Genomic DNA, 26,370 nt, shown 5'->3' with positions numbered 1-26,370 from the left:
AAACCAAAAGACAAAAAGGCAATATTGGCAGGCCAAGATCATGGGTTACATAGCAGATGGTTCATAACATTCATTTAAAGGCAGGATGAAGACAATTGTAGGTTTTGCAGAACAGAATGAGAAACAGGTAAGCATCTTGTTACAGACTGTGATGCAGTCATGGGGCTGAAGGTTTACAAAATGAAAGGCATAACAATGTTGCAAAGTTGTTACAGCAGAGACATTGCAAATATTATGATTTAGAGGCAGTTGAGAGACATTGGAAACATAAACCACAAAGGATTGTTGAAAATGATGAAATGATGATTACACAGGATCATTCCATACCAGCTAGAAGGTAGGAGCAAACAGACTTAATATTGTTGTTCAAGAGAAAAAGATAGAAATAGTATTGATTATTGAAGTTTCTACACCCAATGACTTCACAATCTTATGAACTGAAAGACGTACATTTGTAAAATATCAAGACTTGCAAGCAGAAACTAGAACAATTCGGAATAAAGATACACAGGTAGTTCCAGTCATAGTAGGAGTAATTGGGCTAATAGAAAAGAACATTCAAACACATCTACATTTGCTATTGGCAAAAGTAACCCCTTATGGACTGCAAAAAGAGGCAATTCTGGATACATTGTGGTTGCTTTGATGAGCACTCTTATAAATGTCAAAGACTGAATCAAAACTGATTTCATGAACTTTTAATTATACCCTGACTTAGGAGTGGGGTCCATTCCCATCAAGGTATGTAAAATCCTAAGCATTTGGTGAAATTAAACCAAGGCTGTTAGCCTTAAGTCCTTACAGTAAAAGTACAAAGCTGCATTGTGTAATAGACAATGCCAACAACACTCAAATAAGCCTTTCACTGACATGATGAAGAGTAGAGTTAAAAACACTTGCTTCTGAGGACCACACACATCTTGTTTCCAGCCAAGAGCCTTCTAGTAGTACCTTATCAAAAGTAACTGAAATCTGCCTAAGACTATTTTGTGTGTGCTCACACATGCACACTTACACCCATTCATACACACACACACACACACACACACACACACACACACACACACACACACACACACACACACACACACACACACACATGCAGCCACACAAGCAGAATGATATCTCAGTAGTGCCCCCCTTCTCTGACTTTATGATAACATGCTGGCAGCAACAAGACCACTCTGGCACGCCAAGAACATAATTATTGTTCAATCTTTAAATAAGCAAGGCACAAAATATTTGTATAGCAATATATTTAAACAGATACTCTGCAAATGTCAGATGCCATTAGTTGTGATGTCACCACTTCTATATACATACTCTTCTACTAATAAATAAACCACTAGCCACAAGCTTTTAAAATTAAATTAATAAAACTTGAAATAAATACAATTAAGATTAAGCAATGTACTGTTTTACTCATTTCATTTATATTATGCAAAACTAAATATAGAAGGTGCTATACATTTACTTGTACATTGAAATATGAAATAAATGGGTTTACTAGACAGATGACGTATAGAAGAACTTAAACTGCTTAGATGGTCCAGTATAAATATATGAATTCTATCAATTTCTGACTTGTAAGCCCAAACAGAATTTGCACAGTCTCACAGGCATGGACTTTACAGCTTAAGCTTCTATCATAGAGCTGCAGCCCAATGTGGCTACAGTCCAATGTGCACAATACAATGGCAAAGTAAAACTGACGTTAATAGTTGCTGTCCCTGTTTAAAAGAGTTTTGAGTTTTATATTTCCTGTTTAGCTTTAAATCTGAATGTAATGTTTCCTGTTTCCATAGCCACATGACCTAAAGAAAGCTCATTTCACTATAAGTATGTGCACATCTGAGAAACTGGTTTTACCTTTTAGTAACTCTAAAGCATTTCCCCTTTAAGCAGTAAAATATTCTGTAAAGTTCACATTTTTATATTCCATACATTTTACATGCAGTAAAATTTACTGAAAGTAGCAAGCATTTTTATATAAAATTACATTTAACTCAGCTTAATACCGCTTTTCTGTATGCTTTATTGAATGCTGTAATAAGGCAGACATTATTAATGGATTACAATAACTGCAACTGATATTAAAAAAAAACAACTTTTAAACGTGGAATAGAATTACGAGACAGTATGGTTGTTTGAAGTACTCACAATAAAAGCAGGTATTAAGTAGCTGTTTGACCCCATTCTTTCCCATTCAATTTGTTACATTAGAAATGATGCATTTGAATACATTACAGGTGTGTGAGAAGTTTACTATAACAGACCATGTTTGACCTGTTCCTTTCCCTGAATATTTCCTCTGCCACTACCCTCAGAAAGGGCATTGATGTGTATATGCTTGCTATACTGTGCTTAGTTCTATGCTGTATATCACCTGAATGAATTGTATGTGAGTGTTGGGACATTAAGTTAACCTTATCAGTTGCATGTTGTAGCAGGGAATGAAGTGGTTGTGATAAGCAGGGTGACTTTATGGATAACGTAGCCTAGACAAGTTAATGTTATCTGCAATGAAGGGTGTCTTATGTCATGATATTTGGCATCTCAGAAATGCAACTTATGTACAACCATTACTGTAAGGATTAAAAAACAGAAGAAATACAAACCGACCAACATGGCAGTTATAATAAACAAAAGATAAGTGCTTTCACACACTAGTGCTTCATCAGATCTAATCAATGAAAAAAAAACAGATAATATTTAAATGTAAGCACAGTCAATACAGGTACAAAGCACAACAAGAAAATCAGTGATGCAATGATCTGGCTTTCAGGGCCAGTTTTAAAGGTACATGTCCATTCAAACCACGATATTTATCACCTTGCAAATAAGCTATCCATTTTAATTCAGCTAATTCAGTTTTATTCAAAAAATCGCCACCCCTCATATTAGCAAAAAAAATTTCCAACGCAGTAAATGTGAATGAATGGCTAGTATTAACCTTGATGTGCTTATACAAAGCATTTAAATCATTCTTTTTCCCGATGTCTCCAAGATGCTGCAAGACATGATCTTTCAGCAGTCGTGTTCATTTTGCCAACATAGAATACTTCACATAATCTGCAGTTAGCTAGATATACTAGATTTCTGTTTTGCAATCTGCATAAAAAATAGTTTTAAAACTTTTGTGAGCTGTGGGATGTACAAAAATATTGCTGCAGGACATCGAGCTACAAGCCTTACAAACCCTGCAGGGGAAAGGTGCCCACCCTATTAGATTTACCGCCCATTTTCTTTTGAGGACCATAACAGAGCAGTCCCTTGAGAAGCAAGTTATCTTTAATAACAAAACTGGGCTTATCTCCTACTAGTTGTCTAATCTTACTATCAGAGAAAAGAACCGGCCAGTTTCTAGCAACAACATCACATGTAATATTAATATCACTGCTGTATGTGAGAGGTACTCTACATCTAGCATAATGAGCCTTACGTTTACATGTGGTGTTCATAGTCCTTCTAAAATAGGGTTCACCAGCTGCGGATCTCATAGATCAAATCTCTGAAGAAAAGCATTCGGTATTTTGCTTATGATAACCACTCTGTAAAAAAATCTGATGAGAGCTTATCAATGGCCAGCAAATTCTCAGCATCATCTGTGTAAAGTCTAAGCATTTTGCAAAATTGACTTTTCAAAATATTCTTAAAGATGTATGTAAGATGCATACTAGAACGTTATAGTATACTATTTTTCCAACAGCTCTTTCTGTGCAATGATGTTTCAATAGTGACCCTTTCATTAAACTTTAAAGACACATCAAGAAAATCAATCATCTTATTATTATATTATTTTAATATTTTAAATATTATTTTAATATTTTTGTGATACTAGACCAACCTTGGTTGCCTGCTTTACTTTTTTGTTATTTATTATTGGAAGAATGGTGACACACAAACTGACTTCAGTGACAAGCCGCCAAAGCACAGAATATACCAAAGTTACTTTTAACTTTTTTGACAGGTGTATGCAAGGGTTAGTTAGGTGTCTTGTTTGTAATAATTGGCAGAAAGTATCTCAATGCACTTTTACTTTATACACAATTTAATCTTCTTCTTCAGTGGTGACTCAGAATGGTTTATTTCATGCAAACACAAAAGTAGTTTTGCTGAGAGACAAAAGTGTTTTTAAATTTCGCAATGAAAGAGGGTCATCATGAGTGGATAATATGCAATTGTTAAGAAAACGTGTTGCTGTCAACAATTTGCTTTACCAGTCTGAATAGAACAACCCTCTAAACATTTTCTGTATCCTTCTACATTACAAACATTTTCTAAAAGAAAAATATAATTTTAGTCAAACTAAATTGAAAATCATGAATAATTTTCAAGATAGAGGGTGCAATTAATATGACAACCCTATGAAATGGCAGAACCCACTACAGCAAATCCCAAAATATGGAGACTGAATGGCTTAATGGCTGAATGACTGAAAAAGTAGACTTACTTATACCAAGTCCAAGATTACCATTTCTCTGAATACTCCCTTTTTTGAGGCATGGTGATCTTGGAGTTGGTATATATACGTTCAGGGGTATGGGGGGCATGCCGCCTTACAAAAAAGAACTTTAAAGGAGTACAGTGATGTTCAAGATTTGCTTTTCTCCTGCGGTTTGGGTGTTTTTTTTTTTTTTTTGGCTTGTCATGTTGTTACCCAAGCTTCCTGGAATACAGCAGCTAAGAGAGACTATGAAATATTAAAACTGTTCCCTCATTACAAATATGACATAAACAAAAACAGTATATTCAGTGGATATAGATATGAATGAAAAAAGAGTGTGTGGTTTGTCAAAAAAAGTACTTCATGGTGCCTCATGAAATATTGTTAGAAAACAATATAATGAGTAGTATTCTTACACAGAAAGAAATTTATATGAGGAACAGAAAAAACTTTTGACTTTGAGATGCACAACTGATCTGAAAAATAATGGGATAATATGGCTGTGGTTAGAGGTATAACAATAAACAAATAGATGTGTTAACTCTAGCAGCTCAAGCTATATATCACAAACACCAATTAATGTTAATTTAAGTCATGTTACAGTTGTCTACCTGAAAGGATGACATATATAAAGGTTTGTCCTTGCTCAAAGGTTATGCAAGAGAAACAGTAGATGCTTATCAGTAGTATAGCACTTGATGGATGTAAGAAACATAAAAAGAAGTAGATAATACAGTGGTACATGCTAATAAGAATCACAAAATAAATTTTACGAGCTTCACATTTCTGTTATGGATCAGTGTATATAATTAAAAATTTCACACCACAAAGAAACTGCTGGAAGAAAACAGACATGAAATGATCTTAAAATTTTAAGTGTATTGACCAAAACACATATGTTATGAATTAACATAGTGGCCTTTTTAAATGAAATGACTAATACTGTATATGTATACAAGACACTGCACATATAATCTGTTAGTGTTTCTCTGTTGTTGCTGTATATTGAAAGATACAGGCTCTGTCACATTAATTAGTTAAGATGATGCATCTCAGCAATCAGCATTGCAATGTATTAATGGGAATTTGTAATGGCTGATAATTCCTTCAAGTTAACCATCTGAGGTAACAGAGTTTGTTTACTGAACCCGATATTTGGCTTCCCTGCACTAAATGGGGATTAAAATATGTTCAAAAAATTGTGGTTCATTAAGGCACTTTAGTGCCATGTGGTGATTTGTGACACACCAAAACTGTACAGACTTTTTGACTTCATAAAGTGATATTATTTCAGAAGAGGGTTGTTGCACAGCAGCAGAATTAGTACTGTGGTAATACATTACCTAAGAGAATCTTGCTCTGCTACATTCAGCCACCTCCTAACAAGTCTGTATGTTATGATTTGCAAATGCAGCTAACTGTAGAGTCATTCTGAGTACAATGCACATAACTCTATGTATGTTGTTGTTGTCTTTCGGCTTTTCCCGGTTAGGGGTCGCCACAGTGGAACTCTGGTCCACTAATGATTGGCAGTAAATTTTGATGAACGCCAATGTGCCAGCTTGACGTTCAACCTTCAATGAAGGCACATCCATTTACGCATGTCTTTCGAATGCCCACCCAACCACGGGGAGGACATGTAGACTCCACACAGAAGGCACTCCCTGCACTTCAGCCGAGAATCAAATGGGAGAACCTCTTGCTGTGACACAACAATGCTACTGCTGCACCACAGTGGCATCTACATAACTGCATGTATCATTTTGTAAATTCCTATGCTTGTCAGGCTGATCCCCTCCATACTGCATATACTGAGTGCTTATGTCTGCATGTAATACCACCTTTGAGGTTGTATATATTCAGAGAAGGCGAAAGTGCAAAACTAGCATCTTGGTTCTTCTGCAAGTCTATTACCCATAATAGGACAATAGAGATCTTTTAGTTTTTCTAATTCTGAGTGTCCAAAATGGATACAAGCCCTACGCAGGATCCTGCACAGAAAATAGCAACAGGCTTAACTTGTGTCCCAGCATGCAAGGATTGGTAACAGCAAATTCCTCAATTGTGTGAGCATGGAAATAGTTGATTTATATAAAGGAGATATGGCAGTTGAAGCCTCTCACATGGGGTCTACCTGAAGACAAATAAACAAACTAGCAAGCAAACAAAAAACAGACTTCTGTAATTTTTTTTTTTTTTACGTCTAAACTTCATCTTTTTGTATGATTTTAAGCTGAGGTCAAAGAGTGACTTTATTTTAATATATTTTTGACACTATGATGTTTATGCTAATAGTAATGCCACTAAATGATGTTTCTAAAATCAACCAGAAGTCATTTTTACCAAATGATGTAATCTCATATATTGAAAGTGCATAACCAAAATTTTTAAAGCAAAATCCTGAGGAAAATTGCCCAAGCGGCCTTGGTGTGAAATAATATCTGGCAGGCATGCAGCCCCACGTGTTACTACACTTACAAACTGTCTTTTTTGTTCTGTAGTAATTTTGTGATGGAGCTTACTTTAGGACTGCATTAAACATTTTACACAACTCTGTTAGCTAATCAGATTTTTCACGTTTTTGAGCCCATTCTCTCTCTCTCTCTCTCTCTCTCACAAATAAAACGAGAGAGAGAGAGAGAGAGAGAGAGAGAGATGTAACGGGGTGCGGAATAGGTTGATACAGATGTTTAAGAAGTAGGAATTGGCAGATGTTATTCCTAGATGTGTTGGATGTAGTTTATTTGCAGACAGTTAAACTCTAGTCCCTGTTCTGTGCAGCAAATATTGAGCAGTAGTGATATTGTGTGCTTCTGCAAAATGGGTCTAATTAAATGTATTACTGGAAAGACATAGGAGGAGACATGTTACTTTAAGTACTCATATCTTCAAATAAGTAAGTAAAATTCACATTTTGACGTATATTTCAGTATTAATAGCAATGAAATAAGTTTAGAAAATGCTGTGCTAAAATTAAAAAACTTGTTGAAATTTGTGAAATTATACCTGGCTGTACTGGCATGCCTTCTAACCAGTTCGAGGACTTTGCCAGCATTGCTCACCATGGCATCAGTGAGGACAAATAGTTGCCTTGGGTAGCCACGATGCAGTGGCTGTTGAAAAACCCAGGATAAGGCCCCATATACATCTGTTCCTCCCATGTCAGCTCTCATCTTCTGAAAGTACTCTGAAGCCAAGGAGAGGGATTCCTGAGAAAAAAAAATAATAAAACATATTTTAATTTGTTATGCTGTAAAGTGATTTACTTTGACATTGTATGAATTAACAGCAGCTATTAAAATCAATAGTCATCAGCTAGCCCACTAGTATGCATGTATCTTATCAATTGTTAAGAAAATGTGTCTGTAGTAGCTATACCACATACCAAAGCTAGCTCAGGTAACTCATGCTAATACATGAATTTATTTTAGCTGCAAATTTAAAACTTCACAAATGTTGGGCTACATACCAGGAGAGTTTTTTACATTCCCTAACAAAAATTATACTGTAACTTTCAAGGTGTGACATTAATAAATGCATTTAATTTGACACTGAACTTTTAGTTGCAGTGTATTACAACACATGGTACAGGTGGTTAATGCTAGGAGCATTAATTATAAAGTTTTTCTTCTGTTGGAAAATTTGCTACATTCCCACAAAATTGATGCTATTACTGTTTGTGAAACATGGTTAAAGAACAATGTCTGGCAACCAGTTCTGCAACAGATATTCTAACAAAAAATCAGGTGGAGGTGTTATGATAGGGATTAAAGATACTTTTGAGACCTGTGATTATTGCATGTTCATTGATAACATCAGTACTATAGAGTGTGTAACTGTGACAATAAAGACAATCCTGGAACATATAACAATTACTGGAGTTTACAAACCACCAAAGTCAAGTCCTGATGACCTAGATAAATTCAAACACATCTTGCATGAAACACAGGTGAGAAGAATAATATTAGCTGGGGACTTAAATTTACCAGAAACAGACGGGAATAGTATTAATTCAACCCTAGTAAGGAAATTATTCACCACATAGGTTCAAGAGCAAGAATTGCTTCAGATTGTAAAAAAGCTACCAGGGGACAGAACACACTCGACATTGTTTGTGTTCCTAAATAAATTGCTTTTACTTCATGTCAAGTTTTACCACTGTTAATCTGCAGTGATCATGGGGTTATAAAGGTTATTTTGTTGTTAAGATAATTCTGCCAAACTGAAATCTAAATCAATGCATAGAAGATTAACAACAGTTTTTTTTACAGAAGCAAAACAGTCACTGTGTAAAACTAATTGGAGTGATGCATTCAGTGCAAAAACTGCATAAGGAATGTGAAAAGTTATGAAAGAGAAATTGAATACAAAAAAAAAAAAATCAGAAAAATGTTTAACATCAGGATCCTATTACACAAAATCAAGAGGATATATTTCCATAAGAACAAGATTCTTGATTAAGGCAAGAGACAAAAATATAAGAAATGGAAAAGAGCTCAAACAACAATTTTGAAAACTGAAATAAACATGCTGGGCAGACAAAGTAAACATACCCTGGGATTCAGTACATGTGTGCATGGTGATGAGCAGCGAGCAGCAGCACTAATTACATATTCATGCCGTGCTTCATGTTTAAACAGAAATAAGCGTGGTTTCATAGCTGGCAACAGTGTTGCCAGGCAAGAAACTGTGCAAAGCAACATGAATAGCTATCCTATTTACATCAGAGCACAGTCAGTTAGAGTGTTTGCACGGAATGCTACAATGATCACCAGGGCTTAGCATATAAGTTTTAATAGCTCTCAGTCTCTTACTGCAAGAAATCTGGACAAAATGCTGCATAATGGGGGGGGGGGGGGCAATGATCCAGAAATAGGGACAGATTCTACATATTTGTATGTTTAAACTTAGAAATGTGCTAGAATAATGAATAACAAATTTATGTTAAGATACATTTTCTAAAGGATTTGAAGTCTGAAACTTAAATGTATGTAATTATTTAGTGACTTCAGTTCTGAGATAATTCCTGTGATATAGCAGAAAACCACACATTTTATAAGGAGGAAGCCAAAAGATATAAGGCAAAATTCTGGACGTACTGCAAAAATCTGGACAGTTGAGAAGTATGAATATATATATATATATATATATATATATATATATATACACACACACACGCACACACACACACACACACACACATGGTCCAAACACAGTACAAGACAATGTATACAGTGCAGAGTATTGTGAAAACCTAATTACGGAATTGTATTATGAAAATAAAATGTATACGAAATCTAACAATATTATTAACATTTTTGAATCAATATATGCTAAAATCTATGGAGAACAAACTGAATTACCTACAACTGAAAATTATACTGATTTCCTACAAAAGATCAACTTCCCAAAAATTGATGAAAAGCTACAGAGAGATTTAATACAGCCAATTTCTATGGAGGAAATAACATCAACAATCAAAACCTTGAAATCACATAAAGCCCTTGGCCCTGATGGACTTACGGCGGAATTTTATAAAACTTTCGGTAATACACTTGTTAAAATTTTATCATATACCTTGAATTATATTATTAATAATAAAATTAATGATTTACATTTCAACGCATCCAAAACTATTTTTATACTCAAAGAAAATTCAGATCTACAAAAACCAGACAATTATAGACCTATATCACTTTTAAATGTGGATACAAAAATCTTGACCTCTATTTTAGCTACTAAATTGAAGAAAATAACGAACTCTATTATTTTCAATGAACAAACAGGGTTTTTAACCTCTAGGCAAACTAGTGATAATACCTTAACACTTCGCACTTTAATTTCTTATGCCAGTCAAAGGAATTTAAATATGTATGCCCTTATTATAGATTTACAAAAGGCATTTGATAGAGTTAATATACAATTTTTATTTAATATCTTACCTCATTTTAAAATACCCCAAGAATTTATCCTAATATTACAAATACTATATGAGAACCCTTATACAACCTTATTTATAAACAAAATGTTTTCTAATAGAATTCAAATTAAGAATGGTACCCGTCAAGGCTGTCCTCTATCTCCTATATTATTTAATTTATATTTAGAACCTCTATTTCTTCATATTAAACAAAATATATATCACAATGCCCCAGTAATTTATGGTACCAAGATCTCTATGGCAGTTTTTGCTGATGACCTAAATATTTATTGTACAACACCTGTTTCTGATACCAAGAGAATACTATCTGCGGTTGAAGAATTTCAATTAATATCAAACTATAAAATAAATCTAAAGAAAACAAATATATTTCCCTTGAAACCACCAAAACCCTTTTCACTTTTACCCCTGATTGGGCAAATAAAATCTGAAGAGAAGATTAAATATCTAGGTATTACCTTCTCCACAGACAACAAGGATTTCTATCTTAATAATATTAAACTGAAATGGGGTCAAATTTCATTAGGCTTTTGTGACTTTCTATATTTTCATGCAGATTGCATTATAGTGGGGAATGGAAAATGTACCCTTTCCCTCACTGTAGTGCAATCTTGGAGTTTGTATATCTATGTAGCAGGGGATGTGGGGTGCAGAGGGGCTTGTCCTCTGCAAACACGTTCTTCACTGTGCATTGCACATTAATTCCATTTGCAGAAGTATGGTGAATGTTCAAATTTTGTTGCATTCGAACAGTCACCACTTCAGCGTTCAAATTTTTTGTTGTTTGTTGCAGTGGATTTTCGTTTATATGGTTCGTACAAACAATAATTTGCTTGCAGTGAGAATGATAAAATGATAGTAAACCTATATATATATATATATATATATATATATATATATATATATATATATAAAAACACAATTACAAATGTTACCCATGCCATTAATGTTGTTAATAAATTATGTATGTACTGTGTGCATCACCAGAACAGTTATCACACATGCATCTGGTGTAACAAATTGATGGGGTTTCCACACCATCCGACAGTAATGACTATGCTACAAAAAGAATACCTAGGCAGGTATAGCCAATAAGATGTGTGACAGCTCACCGTGGCAAAGGTGGTACACTTCAGTTACACATCACTGGAAGATGTGTAGAGAGGTACATGAGGAAGGTGCATTGTACTCCGTTATTGGTGTGATGAAGGCTGTGAACTATGGAGGAATTTTGGCCTGTGATGTGGATGTCCTTCACCTACTCAGTAGTTGCGTTACATACAAGGGATAGTCAGCACTGTGGCGATATGCTGGTGGACATTCCACATACCATCTAGCTCAGGACACAGGTCACATATCGAATGGTCTGATTATAGGGGTTCATATTATGTTATTGAAAGATAATGTAATCGAACGCTCAAAATGTTGAAACGGACACATATCGAAGCTTTTATTGTGGGGGGCTATGCCCCCCACACCCCCCGCTAAATATATATTCCAACTCCGAGATCGCACTACAGTGAGGAAAGGGCAAATATCCCAGTCTTCACTGTATTGCGATCCCACAATGCGATCTTCAAAATGCAGCCGTTTCGAAGTTCTGAGCATTTGATTACGTTGTCTTTTGATAACGTAATAGGAACCCGATTATAGGGTGTGATGTCTACATTATACTTGGGTTCTGTGTTTGTTTTCCTGACATAACAAATCCCCCCATCTTCTTGTGTCATTGCAGGTGTTGTCATGGCTGTGGCAGCAGTCTTTGTTGTTTGTTGATACTGTCTGTATTATACTAATATCACAGTTGGAGTCAATGATTGCCCACAGTCTGTAGTCCTTCAGACAGCTATTTGGAGACAGGATGTGTATATCATTTGTGATGTCTGTGACTTAAACAATGGAGAGAAAAGGGCCTAGCAGACAGACCTGATGTACGGACCTGATCACTGGACCTGATATATAGTTCATTTCACACATTTCAAAATATTTTGATGCCATGTAAGTGATGCAGTGGTCTCCCCACTTGGTGATATAGGTGTTTAGGACCACATCTGACAGTGCTGAGTGAATACTCCAGTGCGGATTTGTTTCAAATGCCTTGGGCTTGCCAAGTTCAAAAATGATAGTGTTGTCATCACGCATACACAGCTAGGATATTACTAGTGTCTCTTTAGTAAAAGGTCCATGATGACATGTTGGTCTACCTCACAGATGAGGAGAGTCGGGATGTGTCTATACATGCATTCATTGGATGCTGTCCCCCCAACTCACATGAATACATGTTGATGTACACCCTTCTACAGGAACATAATCTGTGTAGAGGGCATGTTAAAGTGTGTATTCAATTGTGTCAGGAAGGTGTATGTGCTGAGTCACACGATAGGTGATCTGTGATGTTGTCACAGTCCATTGATTCTGTGTAATAGGCCTTCATGAAGGTAAGACAGTGCATACTGGCTATCCTGATCTGGCCTAGGGTTTGGACACAATCCCCCATACAGGTATGATTGACAAACTCACCCAGCTGGGGATTAACCCTTATGTCACTAGATGGGTAACCAAATGGCTCACTGACAGAACATATACTGTGAAAGTTGGTGACTCAACCTGTACCACTAGAGCTGTCACCATTGGCACACCCCAGGGATCTGTGCTTGGCCCTTTACTGTTTGGAATCTATTTCTTGACAGTTCAGGCTAAAGTATATGGCCTTTGGCTTACCATGTTTGCTGATTCTTCTACACTGTTTGCAATCACTGAGTCCACCAGTGATGATAACATACTACAGGAGGGGCTAACACAGACAAATGATTGGTGGCAAAGCCACACAGTCTACAAATAAATGCAAAAATGTGTCTTGTTTTGTCATTCTACAAAGCAGAATTCTCTGCTAATTACAGCATTGACAACAGTCTCACTATGCTGAAACACAGTGATGCAAGCACTGGTAACACGTAGATAGCAATCTGGATTTCGACCACCGAGTGTACACACTGGTATTGAAAGTCTCTGTAATGCACATCATCAGTCACACCATCGTATTGAGATCAGAGGATTACATTTATTACAGGACTGTACTCAAACCTCATCAGAACACTAATAAGAGTATAATGCTGTCTTTTGCATGTACCTCACCAGACACATGCAGCAGCTGGAGATACCGCAGGGGTTTCTCACCAAGATAATACAGTGCCTACAAATCATGCCATGATGTATGTGGCCAGACTGAAAGCCATGTCACTGTAATCTGGATCAAATAGGATGAGATGACTTCTGTCTGGCCTCAAGGCCAGCTTCTGACCCTAACCTGGTGGGGATAGTGCACATCCACAAATCAGATATAGCTGATGACATTAGCAGTGTCTGGTGAGGAGAATATGGTAAAAGCACTGTCCCACGTGCTGTTTTAAAAGGCTGTCTCTAATATCAAGCAAGTGCACAAACACACACACACACACACACACACACACACACACACACACACACACACACACACACACACACACACACGTGCACACTTGACTGCAGTTTGAACAGAACCCCCTTCCTATCTAAGTACACAAACTACAGAGCTCAGTACTTTAGACAACACCACAACACAAGTATGACGTTTACAAGGCTGCAGGAAAACTTATAGTGGATGACATCAGCAATGCACGTGGGAGAGAAGATTTTGGGAGACCTGCATGAAATGGATGTGCAAACATATGCAACTGTCAAAATACTGTCAGTTCATGGGATTAGAGTGGTAACTGTAGGATACACGCTTATGCTCTTCTGGCTATACACACACAAACACACACACACACACACACACACACACACACACAGTTGACTGCAGTGAGAACAGAAACTCCTACCTAAGTGCACAGACTACAGAGCTCAGTACTTCACACAAGTGCCACACTTAAGTCTGACTTTTACAGGGCTGCAAGGAAACTTATAGTGGATGACATCAGTAGTGCATGTAGAAGAGAAGATGCTGGGAGGCCTGCATAGGTTCATAGCTTCATAGGATCATAGGAAGTTACTTGGCTAATGGCCGTAGGGCCTTTGCAAGCTTGGCCATGTAAAAACCTATGTACTTTTATTGAGCATAGTTAGATGGCCATTGTTAGCAGAGTAATTTTGTGATCAGCACTGACTGACCCTCTCCATGATGGACATAGATGGCACCCCAGGGGGGTGAATTAATGATCACCCATCCTCTTGCCAAGGTTCACTTTAATAGGGTCATTAAGGAGCACTGTTGCACATGCAGTGAGAGCCTATTACAGAGGAGTGGCAATCACTTGGAGATATAGCTGTCTCTCCAGAATGGTCTGTTTATGTCACAGGCTAGGTTGAGATCCCTGGAGCAAGTTATTTTGTCCCATTTAATTTGTGGATGTCCAGCATTTCCAGTAGGGCAGGGTCTAAGACTGCTTTGTAGGCCAGATACAGGTTGCCTTTCAGCAACCTGTATCATACTGAGTACAGTGACACGGCTCAGTATTTCCATCTATGTCATGTTTTGGAGGCCCTGGATTCTCCTGGTCAGAAAGCTCTGCGGCTTCTCCAGTTGCTGCAGGTGTCTGGTGAGGTACATACAGAAGGGGACATTGTACTCAATTAGTGGTCTGATAAGGGTTGAGTACAGTGGAGCTATGACCTACTATTCTTGGATGTGATGTCCTTATTTATGAGGTGCACAATGTAGAATGTGTGTTTTATCACTATGGATACATAGCGATTGAAGTTTAGATTGCTATCAACCTGTGTTTCCAAGTCTCACACCACTGAGTTTCAGCTTAGAGGGGTGCTATCTATGTCATAACTAGCAGGGGTACTTCTTTGCCAAAGGGGACAATGAGGCACTTTTTGGGTTATGTTTCAGTCTATCAGCTTGGCACCAATCATTGTCTGTGTCAGCCCTTTCTGTAATATGTCAACATCATTGGGGGACTGTATATGACTGTGTCCAGTTGACAGTCATCTGCAGACTTGGTAAGCCACATGCTATCTACCTTTGCCTGGACTTCAGAAAAATAGTTTCCAAACAGTAGAGGGCCCAGCATGTATTCTTGTTGTACTCCACTGGTAACTGGTCTACTGGTGGAGGTCATACCTCTTAACCATACTGAATCCCATGGTAAATACCAGTTTTGAGGGCAAAATATTGAGGTGCTATGAATTCCAGTGTGGCCCCTTTAATTTCCGAAATTTCTGTTGTTTTTTTTCTTATTTTTATTTTACTCCTGATGTCAGCACGTGCAGGGCGTGCATGACATCAGCTTCTGCAGACCGGTCTGCACACATCTTTCTTCCCCAGCTCAGCTCCTCCTCGAGGTAAACATGTAAACTGCAGTTTATTTAAATTTTTTACTTACTTAGCGGCTGCAGGCTTAGCTTAACTTTTATGTGATTAAAGCTTAGCTGATTACTTAGCTTCTTTTATTTAGGTGGCTACAAATGTACGTGTGTGTGTGTGTGTGTGTGTGTGTGTGTGTGTGTGTGTGTGTGTGTGTGTGTGTGTGTGTGTGTGAGTGTGTGTGTGTGTTTGTGTGTGCTTAATGTTTATTTATAATTACTTAATGTTAACAGCAGTAGATAATGTGATTACTAGGCAGCAGCTTCTTTATGTGACTGAACAGTAATGAGAAAGTTAAAACATACTATTTCCTGGTTAACAGCTGCAGAGACTGTTATTACTAAGGTAGGCAGTGTTTATTTAATTACAGGTATGTGTGTATGGCCCCATTATGTGCAAATGCTGGCTAGAGGTACTCAGACTCTAACCCTGTATCTTAGGTACAAGGAGCAATAGCCTAAACTCTCTACCATACCACCACCACTTGTGAGTCAAGGCATTAACCATAGTTCTCAACTGGAATGTTTAGCTCATACTTTTGGTCTGTTCCTTAAAATTTGTGGTTTTCTGACAAATCAATGAGAACTGAATTCACTAAATAATGATAGCCATTTAAGTTTCAGTCTTCCTATCTTTCAGGAAATGCATGGTAACACAAAACATTTTATTCTAGCAACTTTTCTAAGATTATACAAGCAATGTTTAAACTGTGTCCCTGTTTTTGGGCTTTTGTCCCCCCCCCCCCCAATAAATTTTGGCTTTCTCCAGATTTTGTGTGCTGCATAGTTCTTCAGGGGGAGAGCAGTTTAATGCTGCTTATGGCAAGTATGTCTGTATTGTTAGTAGCACAATAGGTAGAATGCTTGCTTTTAATGTAGAAGGCTTTGGGTTGTACTCCCACAGTATGTAGATGGATTGCTGATACTATACTGTGTTGTACTTTTTAATGGGGTGGATGCTGCAGTCCTGAGAATGTCCTCTTTGGCAGAGATACCTAGTAACTATGAAGCTGTTATCAGTTTGCCATCCATTCTCTATTGTAATATTACTAGCTTATCATTTTTTTTAATGTAACATAAGCAATTTATTCCTCAATGGCAACAGGCACTTTATCTGTAGATGAAACAATGAAATATTAAGTTCTTTGCTAACAGCAACCTCTTCATTAGTTACAGATCTTATAAATCTCTTTAATGTGGAATTATTTAGATGACATTTATGTCTGCAGAGATTGTGCAAATTTACTGATACTAGTGGATTGTAGAAGTTTGAGAAGACATTTATGATGGAAATGTTCTGAACTGGGCAATTTTGTCATTATTGGTTCATGCATTTTGTTTCATTGCTTACTGGAAAAATGTTGAAAACAACTGGGGGGATTTACAAAGCAAAATATTCCATGCAGTAGCAGTGTAGCCACTCCTGCACAGAATATGGCCATCGAGCGATTCACGAACATGCCATTTTGACGTGCATAAGCGGCCCTACACTGTTCCTGCATGGAAAGCCACGCAGTATGCTAACCAGCTCATTTGCTGGTGAAAGCCATGAAAATTAGCTGATTTACCAATCCAGGAAGTAGGTAGGTCTCCATGCAGAAACAGTGTAAGGTGTAGAAAAATATTCGGTTACTAACCAAATACATTTTTGCAAACAAGAAAACAGACCCATGACAGCTCCAATAAAAGCATGTATTGAAGTGGTTGGCCATGCCAGTGGTCTAATAAATGGTTACTGGTATGGGAAAGTATTTAAATTTTATAAAAATAGATGTTTGTTTGTTTTTTTTTGGCTGATCTCAGCTGTTTAAGCATAGGGCAGCACCACGCAAATGAGATAGTAGGGAAAATAAAAACAAAAATGAGAAAACACTATTTTAGGTAAAAGCTGCATTTTGCCATTATAGTCAATGGCAAGCAGAATCAAAACAATGGCAGGGAACAGTGGTTGCTAAGGGGGAAGGCTCTTGTGTAGTGCAGTAACTATGGGAGCAAGGCAGTGGGGTATGTTAATGAGGGGACTTATACTGAATCACAAAATTCTTCTAAGTGTCACACTTCACCTAACCGTTTAGTTGCTCTAACACCACTGTGTAGACAGGAGGGGCAACTAACATGAAAAGGGGTGTGTCATGCTTGCTGAAAGCACATTGGAGCTCTGTTGGCTGTGTTTTTGCTTATCTAAGCAAAGCTAAGTGAGGGTGTATGTCTGAGGCTGTATAGTCTTATTCCATGAACTGAGGAGCGTGTTCGCGCCCAGGGGAGGACCATGTCTTGCTGTTTACACTAGCTAAATGGGTCTGGGTGGTGTGCCGGGGTTTAAACAGGAAGGATATAGGAAAAGAAAAAGGAAATAGCAGAACAAGGGAAATGCAGTACAAACAGCGATATGGGATACTGCAAAACACAATGGGCCATTAAAAACACTCAGTAGTAATACAGCTGGCAGGTGGTTGCATAGCTGAAAATGGGAGGAGATGTAAAATAAAAAAATAAAGGGCTACAGCACAATAAAGGAGAAATTAAGTAGAAATCAGTAATATGGGACTCTTGCAACTCACAATGGGCCAGGTAAAGCACACAATAATACAGCTGGCAGGTGGCTGCATAGCTGAAAATGGGAGGAGATGTAAAAAAAATATTAAAGGGCAACAGCACAATAATGGAGAAATTAAGTAGAAATCACTAATATGGGACTCTTGTAACTTACAATGGGCTAGGCAAAGCACATAATAATACAGCTGGCAGGTGGCTGCATAGCTGAAAGTGGAAGGAGATGTAAGTAAGAAATAATTAAAAAAACGGCAACAGCAGAATGAAGGAAATCAGGAACAAATTACCAGTAATGCGTCTAATATCAAAGCCATGAGTGATATAAGTGAAAGCTGGAATGTATCATAGTCAGCTAATCATACAGGCAGCATCTGCAGCACAACAGTATAAAGTATGGAAGCACCTTACAGTCTGTTTTTTCCCACAAACTCTGCACCATTGGTGTATACATGTGGGGGAATTTTAACTGGAAAATTGTTAGGGGCTGCCATTGGTTTGATCCATCAGTATGTGCTAGAGCCTGAGGGTGGAGAGGAGGATAATGCTGACAACTGCCATAGACCAAGGAGGAGGAGAAGAGTGTTCAGACCCAGCGTACCCTACCAGGGGCAACATGATCTGGAGATAGTAGAGCGCTACAGGGTGGACAGAGACATACTTCAGCAACTCATCGAGCTGTGCCAGCCTCAAATCAGAGCTAGAACTAACAGAGGAGAACCCATCCCAGTGGATACCAAGGTATGTGTAGCCTTAAGAATTCTAGCTACAGGTACTTTTGAAAGACCTACTGGGGACATGATGGGGGTCTCACAGACATCTGCATCCAGGGTACTATACTAGTTTCTAGATGCCATGCTACCATATGCCAGTGAGCACATTTACTTCCCCAACACCCATGAGGAGAGGACCAGCAATATGCATCTCTTCCACCAAGTAGCAGAATACCCGGAGGTACTGGGTGCCATAGACTGCACGCACATCCACATCAAAGCACCACCCGGTGAACAGGGCAGGATCTACATAAACCACACAGGCTTCCCCTCCATCAACTGCCAGGACATGTGCAATGCCCAGGGCATTATTATGAATGCATGTGCTGGCAGCTCTGGAAGCTATCACGACTCCCACATCTGGCATTCATCACAGCTGTACCAGGCATTTGCCAGTGGGGCATCCCATATGTCCATTTGGTGGGGGGATGCTGGCTATGCACTAGAGCCATGGATGATGACAAAAATCAGAAATGCACACACACTCACACAAGAATGCCATAATGAGGCACACACACAAACCAGGATCATTATAGCGTGTGTGTTTGGGATGCTCATTTCACGGTTCCACTGCCTTGACACATCTGGTGGAGCCTTGCAGTACTCTCCAGCCACATATGCACACATCTTCATAGTATGTTGAAAGAGATGACACACCAGGAGTCCTTAATTCATGGGTTTTATTGTAAGCACTTTCATTCACAGGAGTAAAATGAACTTCTTCAGACAACCCCAAAAAGCCAATTCTGTGTTAAATACTGTCATTAATTAGTTAAAATGACATCATAATTATTCTTAAAAGGACATACATACTATCACTAAAGTGCAAAATTTGTACTATTAGAATCACTGTCAGCCAGTCACTAAGCACAAAATGAACAATGACACTTTGCTAAAACAAAACAATTATTGTAATACTTTGAATAACCCAATACTAATTTAACTAATATCTATGTGAGTTAAAAACATCTTGGTAGGTATTTTACATTTTTTACTGTTCTAAGGATTTTAATTTTAAAACTCATTTAAATGAACAGCATTCATTCAATCCAGGAAACATATAGGCACTAGTTTTCAATTACCATTGCAACTTTTTTTCTTCTAACTTCAACTCCCATGGCCCCTCTGTAATATTTTTCTTAACTTGTTCTATAACAATATACTTAAACTGGTGTGAAGGATTATCTACTATGTGTTTGGCCAATGCGTTGCTAATATTCTGCTTAGCAATATGATACTGATGCTTGAATATTCTTTGCTTAAAAGCACACTCGGTCTTACCAATATAAAACCCATCGCATTGTTGGCACTTAGCCAAATACACCACCCCTACCGACTCACAAGTATGTCTGCCTTTAATTTTATATGTTCTATTTCTTAACTCAAATTCTTTTGTAGCTGTTATAAATTTACAATAATGTCAGTGTCCACACTTCCCCATCCCTACTTTATACAGGTTAGGAATGTTGGGGCCTTCCAGCAAGGTTTTCAAGTTACAACCTTTTTTAAAAATAATACGGGGGCATTATCTAAAATTTTATGCAAGGCATCATCTTCCATAATAAGTGACCAATTTTTTGTTATTATTTCCCTTAATTGAAACCCATCCTCAGAAAAGGGAGTTGATGGACTAATAGCAGAAATATGCAAGATACTTCCAGATGAAACTCTAATGATCTTAATTGAAGCTTTTGAAGAATTTAGAAAGAATGACAGTGCTTTTCCTTCATGGAAGTATGCCATGATTTCACCCATCCTAAAGTATGACAAAGACCCTAATCTAGTGACTTCTTATGGCCCTATTTCTCTTTTGAATATGGACTACAAGATTTTTACATCAATTCTGGCAGATAGATTAAATCACTTCTTGCCAAAAATAATACCAGATGATCAAACAGGGTTTATTTCACACGAAAAGGTCCAAGATAATGTCATTAGACTTTTAACCTTAATAGACTATGCAAACAAACAAAAAAGGAATTAACATTCATTAGCTTGGATCTGGATAAAGCCTTTGATTCTATAAGATGGCCATATTTATTTAAAGTATTAGAAATATACAACTTTTCCTCTGAGTTTATAAAACTGTTAAGCAAATTATATTCCACTTTTATATCATATATTAAAATTGGAGCCTTTCTTTCAGGTCCACTTAAAATAATGAAAGGCACCAAGCAAGGGTGTCCTCTATCTCCCTAATTATTTGCTATATCAGTGGAACCCTTTGCTAATTACATAAGAACTAATGACAAGATAAGCAGCTTTTATATTAATGTAAATTATAATTCCAAAATTCAGCTTTTTGCTGATGATATTATATTAACAATTGGTGACATAGGCTCTTCAATTGAACATATTATACAATCTCTACATAAGTTTGAAAATATTTCAGGTTTAAATTTTAATCTTTACAAAACTGAAACTATTTTGCTGAACAAAAAAATAAACCCTATCCTTGAAAAATACAATAATTTTAGCTGGGCGAGTACTATGTTTAAGTATTTAGGGATATATATAAAGACTAATTGGAAAGATACTATACAAATAAATTATACAATGTTAATAAACACTATCAAGGACCATTTAAACAAATGGAATAAAATGTTCTTTACCATGGAAGAAAGGTTAACCTTAGTTAAAATGATTATATTACCTAAAATTTTGTATATCTTCCTATCTTCCAAACTATAATACCTTCTCCTTAAAAAAACAAAACTAATGAAGCAACTTAACTCTTTATTAGTAAAATTTCTATGGTTTCCAAAAAAAACAAGAATTATTCATGCATGGTACTACAGAAATTGGGAACAGGGCAGAATAGCTTTTCCATACTTAGAGCTATATGGAAAATCAATCATTCTCAACGTCGCAAGTCAATGGCTAAATTATAATTGCACATCTAATTGGAAAAACTTACATAAAACAATATTAGTAGATAATAATGGGGAAACAATAAACAATTATATGTTTTCTGAAGCAGAAGAAGTTTATTTGGTCATAAAAAACCTCTGATATAATACAAGTATAAAAGAAAATTTCTCTCCCTTTATTGACTACATAGTAAAGAACTTTAAACAAATAATGAGCAAAGATTACAAGACAAGAGACCTTTTATTTTTAATGTTTCCTATAGCTTTTACAAACAAATGTTTAGACTCTCACAATATGAAAAAAGTCAGAGAAATGAAAGGAAATAGATGACTGTTTTGGTACCAATTTCTTGACTCCAATTATATTCAGGAGGCTACTTCCCTCATAGCAAGATATAACATAAATCAAAACAATTGGCTAAACATACAAACGTTCAGAGAGTATATAGTAAATTAATTCAAAATAAGTCAAATAGTGAAATTCACACCTAGACCCAAAATTCTAACACTTTTTTGACGTGGAGGTTCTTGATATCACTAACAGAGATTTTATGATTGTTATCAGTGTCTGCTGCAATTCTACCATCATAGGGGGCTTTAGATGATTTCATGAGGGATCTCAAGTTGTTGTTGAGGCTAATAAGGGAGTTTTACCACTCTTGAGACTCTTTCTGCAACAGTTTCTTCCTTCTGGTGAACAGGTTATTAATGGCAGTGGACCACCAGATTGGCCTCCAGTGTTTGGAGGAGAGTGTCATGGTTCTGTTGGTTATGGCTAGTTCCATGCATTGATGGACATGTTTGTGCAGTGCATTTGTGCATGGTTTGTCAGTCATGCAGGTATTTTCCATTGGCATGGGTGCTGTGAAGTTAGCCACCTCTGTTCTTATGAGTCCAAACTCAGCTTTGAAGAAGTTTTTCAAGGTGGTTACCTTTGCGGGGTGTGTGTGTGAGATGTGGATTTCCATGGTGATTACTCGATGTTGGATCTGACCAGTTAGTGGTTGACTACTATTATCAAGCAATAGTCCCATATGTTAGTAATCCACACAGGTCAACACTGTTGCTTCCTCTACGGGTATCAGAATGAGCTAGTCCAGGGCATTGGAACTGATGAATTCCAGGAAGCATTGGGCCAGTGTATTGGTGCTTGAGTATCTTACCCAGTTGATTTTATTTATTTTATTTATTTTACATTTGTTAACCGGGGGTGTCTGGCTGAGCCAAAAAGGCCCTTTTTCAGCAGAGGCCCGGGGAGTAAAGCTCCGCAAAGAAAAATTACAGACACATTTACTTATTTAGACATGATCAGTATACACACAAATTACAAGAGACATGTTTTTACAGTGGTATGCGGCACAAACAGTTACAGTGGAGAGAACAAACAAAAAAATATTAATTTTAAAAATAAAGGTAATTAATAGATTAGTGGTGTACAGCTGAAATTTGGAATATAGGTAGAATACGTACATAGTATACAGGTACAGTACATACATTGTAGATTAGCCAGCGTTTGTGAGTAAGATTGAAAACTATTATCAAGTGCTCTAGATTTAGTATGTATATGTTATCCGCTTTCACTAGCCTGGGGAGCAATCATGGCACTGCTAACTTTGCTTGAGATGTTGCCTGATGAGGTCTTTAAAGGAGGCTTTGGATGATGTGTTTTGAATGCTAGTAGGGACAGAGTTCCATTTTCTAGCCACTGAACTACTACATAGTGCATCTCCAAAGCTATTGTAGCTGTTGGTGACTTCTAGTAGTAGTTTGCTTGATGATCTAAGAGGCCTTTTGGCTGAGTGATGTTGTACTAGGTTTTTGAGGGCAGGACACTTATTGGGGAGGTAATAGATAGAATGACAGAGGCAGAGCTGATTGTAGGTTAGGAGGTTGGGCAGTTCAAGCCAGTGGAGCTGTCTTAAAGCAGTACAGTGATGAGTTGTATATGAGCAGTTTGCAGCAAAGCAGGCAATTCTGTTATAGCAGGCTTCCATTTTGCTTAGTTCAGTTTTGTTGAGATTAGTCAGAATGGGAGATGCATAGAGTAGGGTGGATAGAAGTTGGGAGCGAGCAATGGCTGATCTTGTGTTCTTGGTAAGAAATGGTTTGATACTGTAGAGTGACCCCAGTTTGGCATGTACTTTTTTAATAGTTAAGTTGAGATGACTATCAAATTTTAGGTGGGAGTCTATGGTTATTCCCAATAGCTTAGCCTGTGCCACTGGAGCAATTGGAGTAGCATTTGTGGAGTAGATAGTGAATTGACTGTTAGTGTTTTTGTTAGAACTGGTTATAATCATAAGCTGAGTTTTCTTTGGATTGAGGATAAGTTGGGCTTTGGTAAGGTCGTTTTCAATGTCAGAGAATGCTAGTTGAGTTGTTTGCAGGAGGGTGGGAATGTTTTGTGCAGCACAGATTAAGATAGTGTCATCTGCATACTGAATTATAGATAATGCTGTGTGGAGGTATGGAGGTCATTTGTGAAGACTGTGAATAGTAGTGGTCCTAAGATAGAACCTTGGGGGACTCCTATAGTTATGGGCAGCTGAGGAGAGAGAGAATTTTCCCATTTCACAGCTTGGTACCTGTCAGTTAAGTAGCTCTGGAACCAGGTAAGAGTGGAATTTGATAGACGATATTGGTTTAGTTTGTTTAGCAGGATTTGGTGTGAGACTGTGTCAAATGCTTTGGACATATCCAAAAAAAGAGCTGACACTTGTAGGCCTTCATTTTTGAGATGGTTTATTGTGTCTGTGAAGCAGAGGAGTGCTGTAGTGGTACTATGGGCAGGTCTGAAACCATGCTGAGTAGGTGACAGGATGTTGCTCTCTAGGAGATAGTTTAGCATCTGGGTATGGATGCATTTTTCTAGGATTTTGGCCAAGGGGGAGAGTAAAGCAATGGGTCTGTAGTTATTAAGTTCAGTGGAGGTCCAGCCTTTATGTATGGGTGTAACATAGGATATTTTCCAGAGTTTGGGCACACAGTTTTCAACAATTGATCTGTTTATGAGAGTGGAGACTGGGATAGCAATAGTATCTGCTGTGAGTTTCAAGAAATAGCTGGGGAGTAGGTCGGCTGCTGTTGATGAGGTTTTTAGTTTGGAGAGCATGCTTTTGATTGAAGTGGTGGAAACTGTTTTGAGGGTAAAGCTTGTATTAGTGTTATTTGTGTTGGGGGGGATAATGAGGAAGGAACTGTTCTGTGATACTAAGGATAGAATTGAGTTCACAAAGTGGGAGTTGAATTGTGTTTCGTTGGGAACTTTAGTGTCAGGGGTAGTTGGTTTGGGGGTTGCCTTTTGGGTGGATTTTAGCAGCTGGTTTACATTTTTCCAAACTTTTTGCAGGTTGTGTTGGTATTTAGTTTGTAATGTTGTGTAGTAGGATTTTTTGTCCAGCCTAATGCATTTTTTTGCATGGTTGCGCAGTTCTTGGTACTTAGTTAGGCTTTGTGTTTCTTTGTTTTTTTGATAGTAAAGCCAGGCAGTGTCTCTGGACTTGAGAATTTGTTTGTTTTCTTTACTGAGCCAGGGGTTTGTAGAGGTTCTAACCTTGATTTTGCGCAATGGAGCGACAGTGTCTAGGTGGTGCAGAAATGTTTTGTTGAAATATGCTACAGCCTGGTCAAGTGGGAGGGTTTTTATGGAGGTCCAGTCACAGTTACAGAGTAAAGTGTTGAGGACCTCAGGAGAGAATTTTTTTGTGTTTCTAGTGGATATATAGTTAGTGGTTTTGCATATGCTTGTTCTACTACGTATAAAGTATATTATGTTGTGGTCACTTAAGGTGTCTGGGAGACTGCCTGTGTGAGGGTACAATGTGGGGTTGTTAGTTAGGACCCAGTCAAGAATGGATTCCCTTTTAGATTTTTTATCACATCTAGTTGGAATTTGGACTAGCTGCTGGTAGCCATGGAGATTTATTAGATTACTTGCTTCTGATATACAGGTGAACCAATCTAGGTTGAAGTCCCCCAGAATAAGGGTTTCTTGTGAGTATGTGGAAGAACACCAGGATAAGAAGTCTTCAAGGCTAGCAGGTGTATTACCAGGTGGAATATAGATCACAATTGTGGTGATGACCTTTTTAGGGTGAAGTTGAAGTTGTGAGATAAGTATGCCCCAATTATTGGGGGAGGGGTAGGAGTTTGGTAATTGACAGACAGTTAAGTTGGACTTGTACAGTAAGGCAGTTCCACCCCATTTACGAAGTGGTCTGTCTTGTCTAATGATATTGTAGCCGGTAGGGAGAACTTCTGAGTTAGCTATGTTTTTATTTAGCCAGGTTTCTGTTAAAGCAACTATGTCTGGGGAGTAGTGTGCTATTGTGGTCTGATACTTCTAATATTAATATTTAGCATTAAAAGATGGTTGGTTTTGCTGCTGTTGTTGATTTACCCAGGGATGAAGAAAGTGGGGCTGTTATGTTCTGACATTTG

The 26,370-nt window shown here is 37.5% G+C and overlaps 1 protein-coding gene across 2 annotated transcripts in view; it reads right to left on the bottom strand.

Annotated features, from left to right (window-relative positions):
* Window positions 1-26,370, bottom strand: part of VWA5B2 (von Willebrand factor A domain containing 5B2) — a 1,682,718-nt gene that overhangs the window by 561,619 nt on the left and 1,094,729 nt on the right. For both annotated transcript variants that reach the window (XM_044070629.1, XM_044070630.1), the window contains one exon: window positions 7,454-7,656. In XM_044070629.1, the coding sequence (XP_043926564.1) occupies window positions 7,454-7,656 (203 nt within the window). The remainder of the gene's footprint in view (window positions 1-7,453; window positions 7,657-26,370) is intronic.

Source organism: Protopterus annectens, chromosome 4.part1 (genome assembly GCF_019279795.1).
Source record: "Protopterus annectens isolate FY-2018-M chromosome 4.part1, PAN1.0, whole genome shotgun sequence".
Taxonomy (NCBI): domain Eukaryota; kingdom Metazoa; phylum Chordata; order Ceratodontiformes; family Protopteridae; genus Protopterus; species Protopterus annectens.
Note: the sequence above shows the minus strand (reverse complement) of the source record. Positions and strands in the feature narration are given on the sequence as shown.